This window comes from Micropterus dolomieu, linkage group LG11, assembly GCF_021292245.1.
Source record: "Micropterus dolomieu isolate WLL.071019.BEF.003 ecotype Adirondacks linkage group LG11, ASM2129224v1, whole genome shotgun sequence".
Lineage (NCBI taxonomy): Eukaryota > Metazoa > Chordata > Actinopteri > Centrarchiformes > Centrarchidae > Micropterus > Micropterus dolomieu.
In genome coordinates this window covers 9,863,691-9,888,041 of record NC_060160.1, presented here as the reverse complement: position 1 = coordinate 9,888,041, position 24,351 = coordinate 9,863,691, and the positions used below count along the sequence as shown (strand labels likewise).

At 41.9% G+C, this 24,351-nt stretch overlaps 1 protein-coding gene across 5 annotated transcripts in view; it reads left to right on the top strand.

Moving 5' to 3' along the window:
* The window catches only part of ppp2r3a (protein phosphatase 2, regulatory subunit B'', alpha), a 62,476-nt gene that overhangs the window by 29,595 nt on the left and 8,530 nt on the right, over window positions 1-24,351 (top strand). For 4 of the 5 annotated variants that reach the window (XM_046062723.1, XM_046062720.1, XM_046062721.1 and 1 more), the window contains one exon: window positions 4,482-7,997. In XM_046062723.1, coding sequence (XP_045918679.1) covers window positions 5,247-7,997 — 2,751 coding nt within the window. In that variant the 5' untranslated portion in view covers window positions 4,482-5,246. Of the gene's footprint in view, window positions 1-4,481; window positions 7,998-22,358; window positions 22,491-24,351 lie in introns of those variants that run through there. The other variant, XM_046062725.1, reaches the window with a different exon arrangement.

Below are 24,351 nucleotides of genomic sequence, written 5' to 3'. Positions count from 1 at the left end.
CGCACATACTGTATGTGAGCATACCCTTCTCTCGTTTTAGGGAGATTCCTCATCCACAGATGTGGAGAAAATAGTTATTTTATGCTTTTCCCTAAACAAACCTTAACCGTCCCTTAATCCTTAATTGTGTCAGATATCCCCTCTGATCCTTCTTCTGCCTGTGTTTTGGCTCATGGACGTCTGGTTTGCATAACAGCTCCCTGCTTGTCTCTGTGTGGGACCTAGTGGGGCTTTTTTGCAGTCCAGGCCCCAAAACTGCAGCTTTCCTCCTCAAGAAAGACTGATGGCCTTGTGCATCTGGCACAGTCAACAGAAACCCCCTGCTGTGTTTTAAATGTCATATATTCAACTTGATTACTTGTATTTTAAGAGGGAGATATGGAGGGGATGATTTTCTCCTGTGCTGAATAGCTTTAGGTTGCATTTTTTTCACTTGCATAAGCAAAAAGAATTGTTTCCTCCCATTTTGGATGACCCGATTGCCAGCCAAGCCATCTTTCTCCCATTTTTCCCAGTCTGACTGCAGCTGTAGCTGATGTAGAAAATGATGATGATTGTGAAAGTGTGGCCCGGGCCTGACAAAGACTGAGGTGTCTGCCAGAGTATCTTTCTCTCTGCCTGCACCTCTGTCTCTGTGCTAGAAAGTGACAGCAAGAAAGCTGATTGATGCACAGCTGATGAACATGCTCTGATACAGAATAAATTTGACTCTATTTTTAAGAGAATGTGACTGTGTACTTTGTGTGTGTGTGTGTGTGTGTGTGTGTGTGTGCTGTGTGTGTGTGTGTGTGTGTGTGTGTGTGTTGAGGCAAAAAGTCAACTGAGAAGTCAGAGTAAATAATTCATGTGAGGATTAGAGAAAGAAGCAGAGAAGTGGGTCAGAACTGCATTTCATTTGCTGGACATTTTTAAAGAAGATCAGAGTATGGGAGAGGGGAAAGTGAGAGAAAGAATTAAAGAAAGAAAAGATAGATGGATGGAAAACAAAGGAACAAAGACAATTGTCTTTTTTTTAAACAATTGATCAAATGCTTGAATATAAAAACACATACCATTGTAGTGCACATTTGTTTGTGTGTGCACGCATTTCATTATGTGAGTAAGTGTGTTTCTCAGGGGAGAGTAATGTTGTATAAAACCCAGTGATCTCTCCTTTGTGGCTACTATTGACCCCTATTGTAGGACAGAAGTCAGTACTCACAGAGCCACTATAATAATAATAATAATAATCCTTATTTGTAGAGCACAAGAACAAACTAGTCTCTCTCTCTCTTGGTTCTGTTTAGTATGTGCATGGCATAGAGCTCTGTTATCTCTGTGTGATCTCAGTAGCAACACTGAAGTTGTACATCAAACTGTGTGTGTGTGTGTACAGTAAGAGGGCTAGTATAGACCTTTCCTCTCTCCCTGGGGGTATGTTTGGGGTTCCCATTTGGTCCTTCTTCACAAAGACCCACTTCCCCTGAGAGGCCGCCCTGGCCCCTTGGCTGTGTACCCATTGACACACACACACAGCAATGCAACACGCATGTATTAAAGTGAGCAAAGTTGCACAAAGTACACAACCTCTTTCCGTGCACATTTGCGGATGCACACACACACACACACACGCACACACATGCTCAAATACACTTTCAGTGACTGGATTGGAGGTTGTGACAGAAGTGGCCTCCGGTGATTTAGTGCTTCCTGGTGAAGGTCAGATTGAAGGAAGGACTTTTTTAGAGGTAGGAAAAAGAAGGGAGGGTGGGACAGAGGGAAGAAGAGGCAGAAAAAGAGGGACAGAAGTTAAGGATGGGAAGGAGAGAGGGTAAAATGTTATCACAAATAACCTCAGGGGAACTCAGGGAACACAATCAACCAATCTACCTCCTCTATCCTCTTGTTCTTCTCTTGCATTTATATTCACACAGGTAGAGTACAATAAAACCTCTGAAAAGAAAGAAGTGGAGGAAGCAAAGAATAAAGGGGATGGATCAGATACTACTGCAAATTGTTTGTTTAAACCTCACATAAAACTTAGAGGGAACCACCACAATAGTAAGTTTCAAGCTAATGACAGTTTGTCTCTATTTACTGTTTCAAGCAATGAAAAAAACAGAGAACTACTTGTACTTGGAATTAATAGGTTGTGAGAGTTAACAAATGTTTAGTTTTTGTAGTTTTTTTCTTTTTCTCTTTTGTTTTCTCAAAACATTTTCATGTCCAAAGACATTCCTGATTCCAGCTTTAAGCTTGTTGATGTTAAACTGAAAGCTGATGCCTCCACGCATTCTCAACTAACTCGTCTATAAAATATGTCAAAAACTCCCCCCAACACTTATCTGCCAATAAATCATAGCAAGGCTTGAAAAGACACCACAGAATATGTGTATGTGTGTGTGTGTGTTCACTAGTGAATCATCTTTTTCTGTAATATGTCAGTGTGGCATGTCCAGGCATTCATAAGTAGTTGTATGCACGTACATGTGTGTAGAGTGTTATAAACGCCAGTGAAGTTTGTGTGTGAGGATATGTTTGTGTGCATGTGTGTGCGATTATTATCCTATAATAGTCTATTTCTAACTGTCTGTCCAGATTTCAAGTGCAGCTTGCCAGGAAGTGCAATTTCCTGCTCAAGAGACTGATTCAGCCGCATCCAGCTGTTGTGTTTGTGTGGAGTGAAAGGAGAACGAAAGGGAGACGACCGCCTGTTTTTTCCATGCAACTACTTAATAGTTGTTTTTCCAGGTGCCACACACCCCCATCCCCACCTTGCCAGCCATTCTCCCCCACCCACCCTTAAGCCCACCAATCATTTCTCCTGCTTCTCCCCAGTTACACTTTAAAGTAAGAAACTCTGGCTCATAATTCCCTCAAGAACCCACTGCAGATCATATGTCGGCACTCTCAGTCTGAGTTGTAATAACCTTTCAATGTTGTTATTTCTTCCTTTGGTTATTCTGAATATCCTGCAACAGGTATGTGTGTCTGTGTTGGCAGTGTTTTGTGAATGCTTAAGAAATCAGAAAAAAATCAGTCATTTGAATACAAGACCTTGACTTCTCCAGATTCTTACTTATTTTTTCTTTTGAAAATCCTTTGTAGATTTGAATGTGCACAGTAAATAAGGCTTATATTTGGATAACTGAAATTCAGATATCCTCACAGTTTTAGTAAATAAAAAGTATGTTTGTATAGTTGGGCTTAAGCTTGACGTTAGGATTGCATGTGTGTGTTTTAGGCTATATTAGTGCCAACTCACTGCAATATTATTGTACATGCATGTGAGGAATTGACCCTGTGGAGGGGAAGGGAAAACAGAAGCAGAAAGAGAAAAATAAATTGGTTGTAAATGAAGACTGAAACTGAAACACAAAGGCAAATCTAAAACTAATTGATAGGGAGGAGAGAGATACAGAGAATGACAGACAAACATAAAAGTGTAGGCGAGAGCTATACAACACAAGAATGAAAGAACTGGGTGTTGATTTACTGCACAATGTGTTTACCTTCTACTCAGGCTCTGTTAGTTCCTGGTATGTGGCATGTTACTGGTATTTACATTTCGCTTGACTTATTTAACTGCCTCCAAAATGAACCCCCCAGAAGTGGAGGTTTATTTGCAGACTACAAAGTGTTGTTTTTTTAAGTTTAAAATTCCAAGCTAAAAATTATTAAAATTAAATTCTCTAAGTGCCTAAATTCTGAAACATGTTTCACTGTCTGTTAGCTTTCAGTTGTAAAAATGTAACATTTAGTTGGATTTGTAGGTCAGCCCTGTGAGGAGTATTTGTTTTATTTAGGCATACAATAAATGGAGCGGGGATGAAGCTCTTTGTTTCACACAGCTGTTCTAGTTGGGAACACATTTATGTATGTCCTTAGGTCACACAACAACTTCTATTTCACTACTTTTGTTGTGTTTGCTTATGGTTTTCTGTCTGTATATGTGTTTGCACTTGTCTGCTTCAACCTTTTTGTTGCTTCTGAAGCACTGAGGAGATAGAATAGAAGAAAATACAGTAGAATGGAAAAATACATCTTTCTTGCCTTTACAAACAGATAGGATTTGTGCAGAAGCACAGTCAACGTGAAAGCAACAGGTGTTTTCTCCTTTCGACACACCTGCTTGTCTTTAACTTAATCATGATTTCTCAGTGGGGTTACAGAAAATTCTTTGTAGCTCTGTTGTAATGAGAGAGGGAGTCACATCTTTTTATTATTTTTCTGTTTAACCTTCTGCACTTCTGTGTCTCCCTTCCTCCCTTCCTTTAGCTGTGTATGTATGTATTTGAGTTTTTTGCAGGGTTTTTCATATTAGCTGTCATCTGAACGATAGCTGGAGGAAGTGTCTTGCTCATCAGTCACACATGCACTCTCCTGCATTTACAGTCACAATGATCCACTTCTTGATAACTGTCTTAATGATTTACTTTCTCTTCCTCTTTCTCTTTCCCTCTCTCTCACCCTCTCTCCCTCCCCTCTCTGCTGACTCACAGGCGGTGTCCTCCTGTCAGAAAAACACACTTCCTCTGACACATGGCTGACAGCGGGAGACGGAAGGGGTGAGAGAGAGTGCGGGACTGACATACACGCACAGAAAGAAAAAGGCAGTCGGCCATCTGTTGTCAGTCCCCTGCTATTCTGCAGTTGCGCTGGAGTCAGAAAACGGTTCACAGCTCCGTCAGGACTACAGAAACACAAAGAAAGTGAGATAAGGGGGTTCTTCCTACATCGTATGATTGCTCGGGCAATGTTCAGGCCTCACTGGTATTGAATTAGGCCCCTGGGGCTGCTTCTTTGGCAAAATGGGTGATACCCCAGCTGGATCTTCTGCTGTCACCATCCTCCACAGCTATCATTAGTGGCTAATGAGCCGCTGCTAGAGAGGAAACGGAGAAGGTGCCTATGGAGAGAGGAGGAACCTTACAGCTGTTATTTAGAGGCCCGGAGATCTCAGACAAGGAATTATTTGCCTCTGCAAGAGAGTGGAACCCTTTCAAGCTCTTTTGGGTGCAAGCATGAGAGGATATCAACTTTGGAAGTCGTTTTTTGGTGTTGATTGCTATTTTTTTGCTCTAGCATTGTATGTATTTGAAAGTTGTCAATATGCAGTTAAAAGACATGTTTTTTCGGCAAGATGATTTATTATTAAGACAGATTACAACAAAACATTCTAATCTGTTAGGATTTTTTTGTTTAAGCTTTGTTTTTTACTTTGATATTATTTTGACCTTCCTATGCCCTGAAGGACATTGGTCACAATGGCAGCAGCCTATCGTGTAGTGGTGAGCAGTGTGAGCTGCTACAACAGTGTGGTAGTGGACCGGCGCACTCACTCCCATGCTGTGCACTACTGCTCTGGGCCATGTGGGGCGCTGTCCCAGGGACTAGACTGTACTGTTGCACACCACGGCACATGCTCCGAGCTGCTTGTTGCACCTGATCCTGCATATACCGACCCAAACTGCTCACTCTTACACTCCTGTAACATGAACAGCCATCAAATTCCTAACCATGGTAAAATGAGTGTTACCATGGATACTAGTTATAATAGTTGTCTAGAGAGGGCAAGCAGCAGTAGTAATTTGTCTGTAGGGGAGGATAGCCCCACGTGGCGTAGTAAAAAGACCCCCAGTGGCGGAGCATCGACTGGGAACCTGAGCTCCTCTGGCAGTCTGAAGGACATTACCGAAGAGGCCATCAACCTGGCCAGTGGTAAGCTCAAAGAGTTTTCTTTTGACAAACTGCGCCTGTCCTCCTCTAGCCACGTCACCTTCAGGAAAGGTCGTAAGGTTCGCCCCGACTCTTTCAGCCGCCGCTCCACTGACCTGGAAATCATCTACGGCCATTTCAGCTCCAACATCACCACAAACGGAATGACTAATGGAATGACAAATGGCATGGCTACTTCTAATGATGAGAACCTGCCACCATTTGTGCCAGGGAAAGGAGCAGGCCTGGAGGAGACAAAGTTAAAGGGAAACACAGGCACCATGTCAGCCATCACCAAGGTTGGAGGTGGATCAACAAGCAGTCTATCAAGTATTGGGTCTTTGGACCAAAGTCTGAACACAGTTGCATCCTTATACCTTAACGCCCTGGGAGAGGAGAACCTGATTGCCCGGTTGCTTGAAAAGACAAGGGCAGAGGCGGGCAGTGGGGGAGCAGGTGGGGAGGACATCCGTGCCTGCCTTGACATCCTGCTTAAATGTTCTGAAGACCTAAAGAAATGCACCGACATCATCAAACAGTGCATCAGACGCAAAGCTGGTGGAGGGCCAGAAGAAGGAGGAGCCAGTCCTGACAGTGTGTATCGGGCCGTGATGACCCGTCTCAGCTCCTATTTGAAGAGACTACCTCTGGAGCTGGAAGGCATTGGAAGTTTGGGAGGCAGTGGACCGGGGGGTCAGGGTGCACCTGGAAGTGGGCACAGCGATCTGGCTGAGCTGGTCAACACTCTTCACTCCATCCAGCAGGGACCTTATTCTCCAATATTTGGCAATGAGCAGCCTCCTCGCTATGAGGATGTGGTGCAGTCACCTCCCATTCAAAAGACTGTTCCTCACTCTGCATCTTCCACTCCCTCTGTTTTATCTTCCACCTCATCTTCTTTCAAATCAGACTCCATCCATACCAAACTAGTCCAAAGCTCCCAGTCCAGAGGTACTTCTCTTACCAATGGACTACAACATCCACATCCTTCTTCTATCACACAACACACACTCACTCCCCCATCTGTCACATGCTCTCCGTCCAGCTCCTCTCCTACACACTCTCCATCCTCTCTTCGCACCTCCCCGACCCCACCGTACACACACACTCCTCCAGCATCCCCCATGGAGGCTCTTTATATTGAGGAGGAGGAAGCAGATGTGGGCAAGACACCAGAACAAATCTCACAACAAACACACACTACCCAGAGCAAAAATGGGACAACATTGGGTCAAGACATGCTCCTGACCCATTCACACACACTCCATAACTCTTCAAATGCTTTGCCAGCCGACACTGGCTACAGCCCCACTTGGCTTTCCTCTGTCTCACTAACAGTTTCAGCACCCAAAGCTGTCTCACACAGAAATGATGACATTGACAAGCTGCTGATGGATTTGGAGAATCTGTCTCAGAGTATGAGCCACCCCAGAAACACCGAGCCTCCACTTCCAGCGAAAACCAGGAAGAGAGAAGGAGGCCAGGGAATCACTTCCAGTGAGACCCTCGCTAAGCCCAAAATTACCCAGTTCCAAGTCCAGAAGCCAGCCAGCCACCTGGCCATGAATGGCCCTAGCTCCAGGACTCCTCAGGGAGAGAACAATGAAGCTGTTGTGGGAGAGGAGGATGATGGGGCACTGCTGCTGAGGATCCTGGAGAGCATTGAGAGTTTTGCCCAGGAGCTGGTGGATTCTGGGGCAGGGAGCACAGGGAGTGCTGAGAGGAAGAGTGGGAAGGAGCGGGAGGTGATGAGGCTTCTGCAAGATACACTGGCCACCACCGGCAGGGCTGACACCCCTCTGGAAAGCATAAACCCACCAGATGCTCCCACTGCTCCATCCATACAAACAAACGCAGTCCCAGCTATACCGGCAAAACACTCCCAGGTAAATACATCTAAAGTTTCAACTGCTCCGACACCTATAACTGCAGGATCTGAAGCTGTGTGCAATGCTGCATCCAAATCTGCACCTAAACCTACACCTGGTGCTGCCCCCACACCTCTGCCTACACCCGTACCTGAACCTACAACTGAGGCTACTGATAAAGTTACAGAAGGCTCTACAGGTGAGACTGATCCAAAATCCATCCCTGCCCCTGAAACACCTGCACCTGCCAGCTTGCATTCCTCCACACCATCAGCGGATCCTGCACCTGTGGCTGCACCTGAAGCTCCAGCCCCTGTTTCCATCCCAGTAGTGGTAGCCACAAGTGATGCTGCCGTTGCTTTTGGCGACCCTGCTGCTGTGAGAGACACTGGTTCAACCCTCCTCATCCAGCAGACTCCAGAGGTGATCAGAGTAAGTGAAAGTCCTTAAAATTCAAACTACTGACAAATGCAGGAGCTAAATCACAGATAGACAACCATTCACTGAACATTGCAATTTCACAATATTGCAGCTGCATCATTACCCATGTATCAACACAACCATCTGAGATTTTATTTTGCACAGTTATTACATTTACAACTCCTCTAGAACATATAGCAATAGGAATGTCAAATACTTAAATCATGACACCTCAGACTAAACTATTATTCTTTGTGTGTTTTTGTTCTTTGTGTCTTTCTCTGGTTAATAAACAAGCGCGCTACTTTGTGGATGACAATGTCCCTTCTGGTATTTGGAGTATGGTAGCATACAAAGCTTCTGCAAATCAGTTAGAGCATACATCGGCAGAGATGGGATCCTTTTTTTTAATTCAAGTCCCATTTAATGATTTTGGAGGATATGTGCATGCTGTGCAGATGAGAGTGTTTTCAGCAACATCTAAATATGTATTTTAAATGTTACTGTTGCCACTTTGTAGAAGCAAATAGATAGAAATAGAGTGAGACTGAGAACAGACAATTTGAAAGAAAGTGCTTTCAATAAATAGTTGCCCAGGCGAGGATTTTATCGCCGTGACACAACAGAGTTAATGCAACTGTCATTGATGGACCGTGATGAATTGTACTCATTAACTGTGATGAACACGCTGATACAGTTTCCCTATCTGTGCTTGAATAAAAAGGATGGTGCTCTGAATCATGAAACAGAACAGCTCATTGAGTTAGGAGTTGCTCTTTGTTGACATTTCCCCGTTTCTAATCTGTGTTATTTACTATGAATGTGTATATTTGAGTGTGTGTGTGTGTGTGTGTGTGTGTGTGTGTGTGTTGGGTCTCCTTTCCATCCAGCGGAATATTTGAAGGTAATTTAGGGTTGTACTACAGAGGGAGAGAGAGGGTGAGGCAAGTGGAGCATGTGTTTCTATGTTTGTGCAGTGAATAAACTTAGAAAGGGGGGTTACCTCAGTGTGTCTCTGATGTGGGTGTTCAACAGCACACTGTAGATTTGGGTAATTACGTATGACAGACAAACACACATTAACACCTACACAGAGTATCAAATTATTTCTGTTGTCAGTTTTCCTCTTTCCCTGTCTCAGTTTCTTTGTTTTTTTTTCTCCCTTACTAATTTTTTTTTCTTTCTCTTCCATCATCCCTCCTTGTCCTCACCAGTCTGCCACTGCTGCTGTTTGTGTGTTTATTTACTGAGCTGTGTAACCTTATGCCCTGCTGATATGTAGGGCACCTATTTATGAGGTTACCATGGTAGCTGCCACAGTCAGAACAGAACAGCCAGCACCCGAACACATCATTATGCGATATCATTCCTCCTCCGTCCTCTGTCTGCCTATCCATCCATCTTTCCATTCTGTTTTTTTCTGCTCCTCTGCCTCCACATTTCTTGTTATCTCTTACCATTCTTGCATCTTTTCTGTCTTTACTTTCTTTCCTGCATCTATGTCCCTTTTGTTTTTCTTCTTAGTGTCCTTTCACCTACAGTCAAGGAGTCAGTCTACGTTGACCACCACTTCTTTTCCTGCCCTGTGATTGGCCGCTATGTTATTTTGGGAGCAGAGAATAACAGTTGTTGCTGTGTGGAGAGCAGAGCAACCCAATGAGAAGTGCTGATTGGAGCACAGCAGGAGCAGGGGAAAGGGCGGGGCGAGGTGGGGTAGGGTGTGGGGGGGCATCTGTTAGCACACTGACTGTTAACGATATCGTTACCCTCCAACCCCCTCCACCCATGGCAGAGCTAGGTGTGATGGAGACCTATATCTGTCCACCCCGCTGTACTATGGCATCCCGCTAATAGACTCACTGTCGCCACAGTGTAAATGGACCTGCATATTTGTGTGTGTGGGTATGTAATGGCGTCCATGTTTATTTGTGTATTGTGTGGGCACCCAGGCTTTCTTAAATGTCCAGGTGTTCATGTATGCGTGTGCATTCACATATGTGTTCATGCATGTGTAAATGCATACAGGTGTATTCATATGAATCCTATTTTGTGAATGTGTGTGTGTGTGTGTGTTTGTTGGCCCGAGGGTAAGTTGACCCAGTGCTACTGTGGGTCACAGCTGAGTTTCGGAATAGCTCTCTGACACCCAATACCAACTCTGGCACTCTGGGAATTATGCTAATATTCCTGAGCGCCAGCCCCACCTCCTGCCTCAGTTGCACATTAAACTGCCAATCAAACTACAAACAAGGCAAGCCCCTTCACATACAAGTGAGAAAATGCCCTTGCACTCTCATACACAACTACTTACGCACTTCACCTTGGAGATTTGTTGCGTCGTTTCCCATGGCACTGCCATGGCTTTGATGGGAAGCTCTTCTAAGTCCTCTAGGATGACAGTGGTTTCAGGCAGCAGCATCCTCATCTGGCGAGGGTGCGTGTGTCACGTTTTAATTGTTGATTCTGCTGCTGACAGACTAATACAGGGCTTTCTGCACCTGTCAGAGCAAACCCATTAATCTCCATGGATACAAGGAAGCCAGCTGATTTAATCAGAAGTAAGACCCCAACAGTCAAACTCAGAGTGGGGAGACGTGGCAGCAGTGATGCTGTGAGTAGTGTCGACTAAATCTGTTAGTGATACTTCAGGTCAATGGCCTTCCTGTGGCAGTTGGTCTGCCTTTATCTTCCCTTCTCTGTGTTTTTTGGGAAATATAAGAATAGATATTTGTAGATATAGAGTGCATTTCCCTGGACATAAATTTGACTTATGTATGTTTCAGAGGGGTTGTTTCTGTACAGTCAATGGTATCATGGTTCACTTCTGGCTGTATCCAGGGCTACCATTCTGATGGCTTAATTAACCCACTGCTGATTTGAGTGTTTTTGTCAACTGCTATAGATGTGTTGCTTGGCTAGAATTGTATGGGCCACTTACAGCTCGAGTTAGGGCATGTTGGAGGGTTTCCCCCAGGAAACTTGTGAGGAGGTGGGAGAGCTTCACTTCACATTTTTTTCAGAATTGTGACATCCTGTGCTGAAAAAATAGTAATTTCTGGGTTATAACTGGTAACATATCCATTTCCAAATTGAAAAATGTCTTTCAGTGGAAATAATTTTCCTTTGTAGCAGCAATACCACAATACCCTGTGTGAGTAAACAGATTTTTTTCTCAGATAACTAAGCAACATACTGGAATGAGGAAATCAGGTTGGCTGAGTCAGTGAACTCTTTTAAGTCCCTTCTTAAAACATACTTTTATAGGAGAGCCTTTCCGATTTTATTTGACTTTATTTTATCCCTTTTATTTCATTCTATTTTACTTATTTTATATTTATCTCAAATGTGTATTTTAGTCTTTTTCAATGTTTTCTTTTATCATGTATTGTTTTTGTATTATTGTCCTTTGTGTATTATTGTCTTTACACTTGTTAAAGCACTTTGTAACTTGTTTTTGAGAAGAGCTCTACAAATAATTATTATTATTATTATTAGTGTTATTACTGTCTCCTAGCAAGGCTGCAATAAATAAAGTAACAGGTACTTTTCTCAGGTCCCGTTGAGCCCCATCATAACTGGTGTGTGCAATTATACCCTCCCCAAAATCAGAAAGATATTGCAGCCAACCCAGAAACAAGGTTAAATAATAAGTCTTTACCTGTAGCTGTGTAATCTTCCGTGTTCCTTTCCCAATTTACTTAATGAAAGTGGAAAGTTTGTAGATAAATCTGTGTTTCATAGTGATACAGTACAACATATTCTCATCTGAAAACTAGAAGGGCACTCAGAGAGCGCAGACCTCCACCAAGGCCAATAGTCCAGTCTTACATAAAATAAAATCTGCAAGTGCAACCACTATAAATGTCTGCCTCACTGTCCCAGCTCTGCTTCAGCCAAGGAGCTGCTGCTGCCCTCCACCTTCCATCTTGTACTTCACCCATGCCAGAAAATCCATCTTAATTAATTCTGATCGATCCATTTTTCCATAAGCCTGCTGACAAACAAACAAACAAACCGAAAATGTAACCTCCTTGGCAGAGGTAATAACAGTCCTCTTCCATGAATCAGTGTTTCTCTTTCTGACTTTTCTTACCCATCTGAGGAAAGGAACTGTTGACCTTTTTAGACCTGCTACTTTTGGCACAGGGAGCCTTGAAAGAAGGTTAGAAGCTATAAAGAAGAGTGTGGCTATAGAAAGGAAATAACAAGAAGACAGGAAAACCGAATGAATGAATGTCTGTGTGAGGAAGCAGGGGGGAGAAGTTTTTTGTTATCTGAGAAGTTGACTTAGAGAAAAGAGGAATTCATCGGGACTTAGCAAAGAAGATGAACAGGCACAGTAAAAGAACGGAGATGAGAAAGAGACTCATGGTGCTGGGGGAGGGGGATGAAGTTAGTTCGGGGTGTTTGCGGGTGGGGTGGGGGGCCTGCACCGTACAGTTGTTGACTCTGGGTCGGAGAGGATGACATCATTCCTCGGCTGCTTCCACAGGAAATAAGGTCACAGCAGGAACCTCGGCCAAGCAGGGAAAGACGCCTGTTTAAACCTAGGTGTACAAGCTCACAGATGAATGCATTAATTTATACACACACACACACACACACACACACACACACACACACACACACACACACACACACACACACACACACACACACACACACACACACACACACACAATGCAATCCCAGACAGGGGCCTGTGTTGCTATGTGTGAGAGGACTTTTCCAATACAGTTCATACGATCCAAGGTTAGCATAGACAATGGGATATTCACCACCCAGCCCTTTCATACACACATACACGCACACACACACATACACACACAGCAGATTTAAGTAAGTGACATCATGATTCACCACTCCCATTGCAGGCTGGGATAGCATCCAGCTGCTGTTCCCAGTGCAGTGTGCGTTGTTGGAGTGTGTGCACTTGCACAGATGCTCGCACACAGAAACATATGCAGAATTACTTTTTTTTTCATGTCACTTTTTCATCTGAAAAGTTTTTAGCTCAGTGGGAGGCATCGCTGTGCAACTCTTTAGGCCTCCCTCTGTCTCACCATGGAAACCACCACAACATGTTTATAAACAGTAGGTAGATGGTGGGACTCCCCTACCCAAAAATATCAGTTGTGCAATCTGATTGGATGATGATTGTCCCCTCACGGAATCATGGTACCAGGGGAGATCAAATGGAGACTGGATGTGTTTTAGGTTTATTTCAGAATACTGACTGTGTTGATGTGGGTGTGGCTGATTGTGCGTACGTGTCTGTATTTGTGCATGCATGCATGCGCGCACGTGTGTGTGTGTTTGTTTCCGTGTGAAAGAGTTTGTCAGTGTTCCAGAACATCATGACTCGGTAGAAGCTTGGATGTCACCCAACCCCTCCACCCATCTCCCTACAGTCTCCCTGTTTAACCCCACCCTCCCTCTCACTTTCAACTCACCCTTTACCCAGCTCCACCCAAACTGGGTGGGGGGTTTTCTCCAGAAAACTGCCTCATTGCTAAGGTGCTCTCACCAGTTCGAGACAAGCATGTCAGATTTATTCTATGAAAATATTTAAATGCCCTTTGTCCTACATTTGAACACATAAAAAGTAATTCAGAATGAATGGAATACAAGCTGTATATGGTTGCAATGTTGGCCCAGTGTTTCTAGTTATTGCACTTGAATCAACATATTCCTTGCTGTGTGAGAAGTCTGCATGCTTTTGTCAAAGTTGTTTGTTTTAAATGATATCTAGAGCTGCAGTTACCAGTTTGTCGATCTATAAGTATATAGCTTTTTTTTCATCATACAAACCTCTAACTCTGTCAGCCAAGGCGATTTCAGGAATTTGTGCCTTGAATAAGATGAGGTAAAGGAGCTGAAGCTGAGAGGATCAAAGGCAACAGAAACCAGCATCTCCTGTCAGATCCAGGCTCACCTGTGATGCTTGAGTGTTGGACAGTTTAGATATGGTTAACAAGCAGAGGGCTGCTACCCTCTAGTGACTCTCAGCCTTACTGTACCATAGGGTATTGTGTCGGCTTTATGAAGAGGATCTATAGCTCCATCTACAGGATTATCTGTGAGCTAACACAAGTGTTGCAGGATCTAAATCAAAATAGTTTTTATTGCCCATGTATGTTTTCACGTTCTTCAGTTTCTTACATGGCTTTAAATAGATTTCCCCCCAGTGATGTAAAGTAAAAAAAACTTCCCAGTTTTGAAACAATGACACAATCTGCCATGATTGTGACATTATGAGTTGACCATTGAGAGGAAAGGGTGGTGCAATATACAGTACTGTACTGGGTCTAAGAGAAGTGTTTCTAGAGGCTGTTATCACATGTTGTATGCCTATAATATAGTTTACTAGGAAAATATTGCTCAAGGTGCATGGGAAAGGGATGTTACGGTGTTTTCTTTGTGCATCTAGGATAGAATCATGACATACTTTTTAGCATTTGTCACTTGTGTGCATTCTTAGGTTTCCTCTTATGTATATTCTACAGTGCTACCTGACCATCTCCTGCTAAGATTTGTTATTAATACCATAGGGCCACTGAAAAAGGGGAATATCTTGTGAAGTGGCTACTTCTTAATGTTGACACATGTCTCCCCCTAACATTCATGTCTATCTTTACTCTTTCTTTCTGAAAAAGAGAGGAAACAGGAACTGATCTGCTCCGCCAGTGGATGTGTGAAGTCACTTACTGCACCCAAGTGACATCTCTCTCACTGCAGCTCCAGGCTGAGGCCTATCACTATTGCTGATGTAGGATTAGCTCACTTACTCTAAATCTTAAGATAGCCAAGGGAAGGTAATGCAAAACCTGCCTTGATAGTCATGTGTATAAATATAAAAAGCCATGCTGGCCAATGAAGGCCTGGAGTTTGTTGTTATTAAAGATTTCTTGTTGACAGGCTGCTGCTCCTGCCAAAGGAGGTGGTTCACTGGCCCATTTTTTGGTGATGTAGCTGGAAAACACTCCCAAAAATAGGCAGTAGAGTGACAGTAAAAAGTTCTGTAAATATTTTTATAGCCTTTTACTTCTGCCATTTTTGAGGCAGCTGTATTGCCTATATTTTCAGACAATATTAGTTTGTCACAGACAGTAAATATGCATCTGCAAAGCAGTAAACAGCAAAAGTGTTTTATTAACAGAATTTTCATGTTCATCAAACGTTTATTTTTTGTGTTTTATATATAGTTAATTTTTGAAAAAAAATCATTTCAATGAAATGCGTAACTGTGCAAAAACTTTAGGCTATTAGATGTGGACAAATGCTGTAAAGTAAGAATGCTTTTAAAAATATACATGTTAATTGATTATATTTATCAATCAAAACAGCATCAATTCTTCTAGGTACACATGCACAAAATCAGGGATTTTATAGGCCTATCATTGTCAGGCGTATAATTAAACAATTATACCAAACAGGTTCTAATGATCCCCAATTCAATATGTAGTTTGAAAAACAATCATTAACTGAAATGGAAAGGGCAGCTGTGTATTGCGGCAAATGAAAGACACATCATGCTTACTTTCCTGTCATAATCGGAAGATGTCCAGCAGTGCCATCAACTGGCAGAAAACAGTGGTGAACCTGGTACACGCATCTACTGTCAAAAGAAGTCTGGTCAGAAATGGCCTTCATGGAAGACTAATGGCCAAAAAGCCATACCTCCAACATGGAGGTATGGCTCAACTCTGTGACTCAACTCTGCAGGAAAGCACAGGAACTGGGCTGCTGAAAAATGACAGCAGGTGCTCTGGGCTGAAGAGACAAAATTGAAAATATTTGGCTGCAGCAGAAGGCAGTTTGATTGCTGGAAGGCAGGAGAGCGGTATAAGAAGAGTGTCTGCGGGCAACCGTGAAGCATAGTGGAGGTTTCTTGCAAGTTTGGGGCTGCATTTCTGCAAAAGGAGTTGGGGATTTGGTCAGAATTAATGGTCTCCTCAATGCCGAGAAGTACAGGCAGATACCTATTCATCATACGGTACCATCAGTGAGGCATCCTATTGGCCCCAAATTTATCTAACTGTAACTGTCATTCACTGTGTTCTTTAACTGTAAACACACATTTGTATAGATTGAACAAATGAGTTATAACGTGTTAATTAGTGAGCTTCAGAGGTGCTGGTAAGCAGATTTTGTTATCTTTATACAGGTGAGCTGCTTTCCCTCAATTATCCAAACATTGAATTTAGTGTTATATTTGAAATTAGCATCAGACAGCTAGTATAATGACTAACTTGGTTAGCACATTTTTAGCAATTGTTTGTGCAAAAACAACATCACTACATTTCTATAGAGATAATAGCACCTACAGATAATGCTCAAACAAGGACATTTGAATAGTGGATCAATGACAATATATGCTTAGTCACAGTTCTGACAAACTGGTGGATTTAAACAGCAAATGCTACAGATTTGTGCTAGCAGTTGTTGCAACTAGCAACAGGATGTCCAGCTCAAACCAACTGGTGGTGGTAGCAAAGTCTCTTTATCACAAAATGTTTTATTACATTATGTACTGATGTTAAAATAAACCAGATATATTATAAAATGTGTATTATTTTCACTACTGGAATTTTGTCTGCTGCGGTACTTGAGCTTGTGGCGTTTTTATTACAGGACAGCCACTGCTTCCACTCAGACAGCCACAGCAGCTGTGTTTTTAACTGTTCCCATGTTGTCCTCCTCTAATTCGGATGTGAGGTAGACCGTGGCCAGCACTGATTCACTTCATCTATCAAGGAAGCAGCAAACTTGAACTCAGTTCATTCTCCGCAGTTTAGAGAGGAGGCTCCCAAGGCAACTTTGTGTGTGTGTGTTTGTGTGTGTACTTCTTGAGAGGAAGTGAGACTGGGAATAAAGAATAGAGCAGTGATGTGAACTGCGTTTCCTGCTGTTGGCACGATAACCCTGAGAGCATTCCACGCACCACTCAATCCAGGGAAAGGGTTATTGCTATGGAGATGGCATTTGGCTGGCCTGGTCTAAAGTGAGTGTGTTTATAATCACAGAGATGGGGAATGGGGAGTAGTCTATTTCATGTGATATCAGGTTCAAGTTTAAACTTCATTTGTCCCAGTGGGCAATTGGTTTCACTGCAGGTATTAAAAATAACAATACATAAAAATATAAGGCTGACATGCCATAACAACACACACTTGCCAAAGCAGTAATGATTACAGTAATCTTCCTTTCTTATTACCTTCTTAAGATTTGACTTATAAACCTAAATAAAATAAAAAGAATCAGCTTTTTCAAAGCATTTTTTTCAATATAGTTATAAATCACATTACAAATTAAAATATATTTAATGATTTTGTATCATAGAGACTTTTTAAATTGGAAAATAAACAATACATGATAGGTTCAATATGGTTGAGCAGACCAATTAAATGCCTGATCACAACCTTAATAAATTAAATTATTCATCTACTAGATTGCATTTTCAAGCTTCCTTCCGAGCCAAGCATGTGTGTGTGACCCGTGTGCTTCCATGTACATTATATGTGTGTGAAGAAGTCTGCCTGGTGCCTGAAGCAGAAATAAACATGACATCGGTGGCTATATTTACACAGATAATTTTACACACTGCGGACAGCCAATTTCACAGAGCAGGTGTGTGTATGTTTAGGAAGTTGTTATGTTCACACTATTTAACTTCTCTGGAAGACTGGAAGACACAGTTCCTCTTAACTGAATCCACTGAGGCATAAGTGCACACCCACACACACCCACAGACTCTCACACTAATGATATGCCTGACAAATTAGACGCATGTATCTATGCTTGTGTGCTAATTAAACCCTTTAGAATGGCATGTGTGCATTTAACAGTTGATGAAGGCGACAGTTGTTGTTGGACAAGTGATCCTCTATGTCAGACCCTCTTCTCTTCCCATCATGTGTGTATTTGATCAATGCTGTGAAGGCTGCTGACTCACATGTTCCTGTAGCAGTGGGGTTGGATCAGGTTTGTCTCGTGGGCGGAGGAAAGCACTTGCAGACATAACTTTCAACACACACTTACAAACACCTGTTGCTCAGCCCATAATCCCCTCATTTGCCTGCCTTTTCTCTCCCTAACTGAGCATCTTAAATGAATACAGTAATTTTTGGGAGGTTATATGTTAGTTAACTAGTCACTTCAAAGACAGACACATGCTTTGGGTCCAATCAGCAATTATCTTTATGTTTTAAATTAATTTAAATAAATAAAAATAAAAAATTATATTATTGATGTAATTCAACACTGAATTTCTCCACTGAGATTATTAGAATCATTCTAGATTATTGAAAATTTTGTGTCTGTTAGGTGAACTGTAGTTTTATTTACATATTATCACCAAGTTGGTACAGAAAGTTATCACACATCAAGCAAACACAGAGCAACATTATCTTGTTTCTGGCCACCTGATGGAACTCCAATGTTCTCTCTGGTCTCCACTGACTCCTGAGGGTAATATCTGGCTCTTTAGCTGCTAAATGCTCCACTTTGTTCACCAGCTACACTGCAAAACCTGAGCTCTCAAAAACAAGAAAAAAAGCAATAAAATGGGGGAAATATATATTAAAATAAGCAAAATTATCTGCCAACAGAACAAGAACATTTCACTTGCTACTTAAGGACAAAAAAACTTGAAACAAGTGAAATTCTCTAACATAAAAGCCGCCTGGTAAGAAATATCTTGTCAAACAAAAAACAAGTATATTTTGCCTTTAATTAAGATAATTAATCTTACTTAGATTATAGTTTTTGCAGTGTAGTCTCTAACTGCGTCTGTCTGCCTTTTGGTAGTGGGTAGATAGCATACAGTGGATTTATAAGAGCCTTTTTTTCTGAAAGTAGCTGCTTGCTTTAGCTGGAAACAGGGTTTAAGAGACCGTTAAGACCAAAACAGTAAAGTTGCTGCCCAAAAAATCAAAACAATGAGCTGAAAGACAATAAAACAGTGGATCTGAGGGGAACTGTGGAGTCAAATGTCTGACTATATCTATACTGAACAAAATTAGAAACTCAACACTTTTGGTTTTGCCCCCATTCATCATGAGCTGAATTCAAAGATCTAAGACTTTCTCTATGTACACAAAAGGCCTATTTCTCTCAAATATTGTTCATAAAATCTGTGTTAGTGAGCACATCTCCTTTGCCGAGATAATCCATCCACCTCACAGGTGTGGCATATCAAGATGCTGATCTGTGAGGTGGATGGATTATCTCGGCAAAGGAGAAGTGCTCACTAACACAGATTTTGACAGATTTGTGAACATTATTTGAGAGAATTAGGCCTTTTGTGTACATAATTAAAATTCCAGTTATTAAGTAAGTTATTACAATCAAGTTGTATGGTTTTAGCATTTACTAAAGCATATGAATAAGTCCTTATGCATTTGGGTGGTGACCGAACTCACCCACAAATCCCTGCTGACCTTATGGATCTCTCCCGTTGGGAACAGTTTGTCCCACAAGTTGTTTTCATGTAACCTGAGCAGACTGCAGCTACTGTCTGTAGTGGAACATCTTAGAATCTTAAAAGGAATTGACTCCCACACCATCCCCACAGTCTTCACATTTTGGTAAAGTAGCAGCATTTTGCCAGCTTAAGTGACACATATTTGAGCTGGAGTGAAGTTTAACACATAAGGTTGAGAGGGTGGTTTTAGGACCAAGCAGAGAGGGCAGGGTTACACCGACTGTCAGCCAGACAGGAAAAGAGCACACAGCTGCCCAATGGCATCTGTTCTGGCTCCCTTTAAACACACTCACAATTATACACTTACATGTGCACACATATCTCTTTATAGAGAGATTTATTATATCACAAGTGTATCGCTGCAGTTTATGAGATGGTGCAGAGGAAGTGGTGGGAACTAACGTCCAGTGATCAGACTGAGCAGCAGAGACAGAGAGAGAGAGAGAGAGAAAGAAAATGAGGGGATGGGATGGATTCAACATGACAGGAAAGGCTAGCAAGATGCCAGTCCTCAAATTGTGCTCATTTATTGATAGACACGAGATAGTGATTGTATAACGTTTCCCCCCACAGCACAGAGGTGATAATTGGCCAGAAAGAAGACTGTGTGTGTCTGTGTGTGTGGAAACAGTATGTGACCTTGGCTTTAGTACAGTGTCAAGTTATTCCAAAGAATTTAGTAGGGCGTACAGGGAACTGAGAGGAGTAATCCAAGGTGACTCACTTATTTTTCTGGAAAATAATTCACGCATGTACATTCAAATGATGAAATGCATAATGACACATGGGTCACAAGGACAACAAGTACAGGGACTCCAGTGGATGAAACAACATAGAAATACAGTAGAAAACATGATGGAAACGAAGTTATAGATAGAAAATAACAAGAAAATATTTAGGATATAGAAGAATACACTCTGGACCAGCATGAAAGTAACGTGTATTGCTGTTGTGGGGAAAACCTAATAGTTTCACTTATTGTTTTTTTTGAAAGTTTTTCAAGGCCCACTATGTTCTCAGACCACTTCATGACCCCAGGAAGTGGAATCTGTTTCCTTAGTTCCCTACTCATGAGACCAGGATAGCACTAGAGGGCACCTCCGTACTGCTCAGAAACACAACCGCAGTGGAATCTGTGTTTACAGATTCTAAAAAATTGACGGTCTCCTTTTCTTTGATAGTCAGCGGCAAACATTGACATACATGGCACAGTATCTGTTAACAGTTATATGGCTGACATTTGGTATAGTGTCTTATTCTTGGAGGGATTTTAGCTGGATAAGTTTAAAATAGATCATGCTCATCTGTCCTGAGGGATCCCCTCTTGCACTGTCTGGCTTCAGATTGGTGTTGCTTGGCACTAAAGAGGTACTGGCCTGATCTGGCATAGCTGGGAGAAAGGACTCTGGGCTTCCTGGCAGATGGAGGATGTTGTATTGTCAGTATAAACAGAAGTGAATGTGAATACATAAAAATAAAAAATAAAAAAAAAATAAAATATATATATATATGTGTGTGTGTGTGTGTGTGTGTGTGTGTGTGTGTGTGTATGTATATGTATATGTATATATATATATATATATATATATATATATATATGTACACACATATCTATTTAGTTTTTTACTTGCAAGTTAAGTTTAATTTTGCACCTGCATATCAAAAGCATTAGGAAATAACCTAAATCCTACTAATGACTTTAGTCTTTTGGCATGTATCAATCAAGAGTAACATTTTATACATCAACCAATTATCCGAGAAAATAATTGTCAGATTAATCATAATAAAAAATTATAATTTAGTGCAGCGTTAATTATGGTGAGCATTTCAAATAATTTGCAGATATTTTATAGACTAATAGCTTAATTGATTATTTAAAAAAAATCATTAACAATAATTGTTAATTTAGCTCTAATCAAGAGTGACTCCTGATTGTTTTTTTTTTAAAGATTTTAATGTTCTAGGAAAAGAGAAAGCTGCTTTAAGTCTCCTAGAAAGTCCTGTATGTCAACAGATACAGTATAACAACAGGTGCTTTGCCCGCTGATTCATCACTCCATCCCAAACTGCCTCTATATAAATATTTTGGCTTTCCACTCATGCTGAAGCACGGACCCAAGCTTCTTCTCTGCATTGAAATTATTCCAATCATACTTACTTTGAGCTGTAACTTCCAACTGGCTAACTTCAGTCAAAGGTGATTGAGGAGGGCTCAGATCCTGCAAAACACTGCACACAGATATGCAACATGGCTGTACCCTACCTCCCCCTCCCCACCCACCAAACAAATGCTCAGGACAGCCGGTTTGCCGTGTGTGTGTGTGTGTGTGTGTGTGTGTGTGTGTATGTGTTGCCAGATCCCGGCATGGCTCATGTTTCTAAGTGCAGTTTGTCAGAGCCCAGCTTGGAGCGGCAGGCACCAGTGAGACTACACCAAATAAATACATCCAGATCTGACAAGGGAACACCAGAGGTTTTCTACCCCAGAGAGAAGCTGCTGTTTGGGGCTGTGATTGGTCATTAAACAGCCCAGTACCATGGTTCTGTCTCCCGGTCTTACAGTAGCACAGAAATCTTAAGGAACATCCCTCTGCACAGATACAGTGCTGGATTACTGCTTTGGGAGCCTGTACACACAAGTGGAGCCTGGAGGAGAGACATTTTGTGAGTGTGAGTGATTGCCAAAGGGGGCTTTTCTTCAAAATCACACACAGGCTTTCCTGACGTGTTGGGGCATTTTTTGGGTTAGTGGATATCTGAGCTGTTAAGTGGACGTCTTTAGTACAGTCCACTCGATTTCCTTTTAGCGGTTAGCCTCTGTAGTCGCCGTGTCAGTAGCCGCACCGGTGGCCGTTTCTGGTGCGGGGTTGCGTCTCTCGGCCCCCACCATGATGATCAAGGAGACATCGTTACGCCGGGATCCCGATCTGAGGGGGGAGCTGGCCTTTCTGGCCAGGGGGTGTGACTTTGTCCTCCCCTCACGCTTCAAGAAGAGACTCAAGTCCTTCCAGCAGCAACAGGTCAGTCGGTGCAACAGGCAGGATGGACACGGTGCCAGTTTGGACGTGCACACAAAATGCAAAATCAGGAGTTAAATGAAGAGAATAGACAAACAAAAAATACACTCAAATCCTAATATTCTCAAAATGTACATCTCTTTCTTCCTTTGTTTTTTCTCCTTTACACACACATGTTCTCGACAGACATAAGCATATGCAGATGTTCCTATTATTATATCATTATACACACGCATACAGTAGATTCATCTAGTTGCTGTCATACACACAGAGTGACATGCCAGGGACGACAAGCTATTCTGAAGCAGATACCAGTAGGGTATTAATAGGGCAGGAGGTGCAGGAATAGTGTGATAGAATGAACTCTGTGAAGGAGAGTGGGAGGGGGAGGACCGCTACAGCTGTCCTGCTCAGTACACACAGTCTGGAGGCCCTCCAGAAGACATACACCAAACACTCCAGGGAGCTCATGCTCGAACGCACAGAGTAATTTTGTGTGAATTAAATTCTGGTTTCAGGTCTTTTTATTCCACTGTGAGAAATCTGCAACTTTTCACATCATCACCCTTAAACTACAGCAAATGGGTATTGTATTGGATTTGACATGTCTTTTCACCTTCTCACTGCTTTTAGTGTGAATTGTATACTTGCAAATTAGATAATGGAGTATGCTGGTCTTCCCGAGCACAGTCCACAATACATAGGTGCATTTTTTTGTCTCTGTTACGTGCTGGGTCTCAAATAGAGATGGACGCCTAGATCTTACTGATGCATTTTCCCTCTCCCTCTTTCCTGCTCGCCATTTCATAAGTATAGACAGCAATCAAAAATTATGGAAATATTGTGAAACAATAAATAGATGTTTTTGAGGACTTCAATTTTCAACCAATTTTTCCCAATCTAAGACAAATTATACTATTTTCACATGCATGCAGGCCCTGTGTGTTGTTTATTTTGCTTTTTAGTTAATCAAGATTCCAGCGATTAGGATAAATTAAGTTAAGCCCAACATGTGTCATATGTCACCTGCAGCTTTTCTTGCCAACCATTTCAATGAGTTTTAAATGCTTCGTATTTTTCTGACCAATTTAGTGACTGATAGATTGTGAAACAAGTCTGTCGTTGTTTATATGAATGTTTATAACTCACCGCGAGGTCCCCCACATCCCTTACATGAGTCCTTATTCATCATGAAGCGATGTTGTGTCTTGTCTACAGTTATGAGGAAAGTACTTATTTTCTTTACTTAGTTGCATCCCATAAAAATAAATATGGAGTTGAAAAGAAATTGATATATAAATTTGTATCAAGTCAAATGCAATGCAAGATTGTAGCTCTGATGTGGAAAAATAAGCCACATCCAGCAGTGTGAGGTGTAAAACTACCGCCACAGGTAATCACCCCCAGCCCTGCTTGCCAGGCTTTTAACCAGAACAAAGAAATATGACCACATTACTCCTATTTTAGCTTCATTACACTGGCTCCCAGTATGTTTTAGAATTGACTTTAAAATTCTATTGATCACTTTTAAAGCTCTTCATGGCCTCTCGCCTTGTTATATTTCTGACCTTTTAGTCCCATACGCACCAGCACGTACCTTGAGATCCTCGGGCAGAGGTCTGTTGTCTGTTCCAGAGTCTCGACTGAAAACTAAAGGGGACAGAGCGTTTGCTGTCAGGGCCCCGAGGCTCTGGAACAGCCTGCCCGAGGAAATCAGGTCAGCTGAGTCAGTGAACTCTTTTAAGTCCCTTCTTAAAACATACTTTTATAGGAGAGCTTTTCCCGATCTTATTTGACTTTATTTTATCCCTTTTATTTTATTGTATTTTACTAATTTTATATTAAATTTTCATGCTCTTATCTT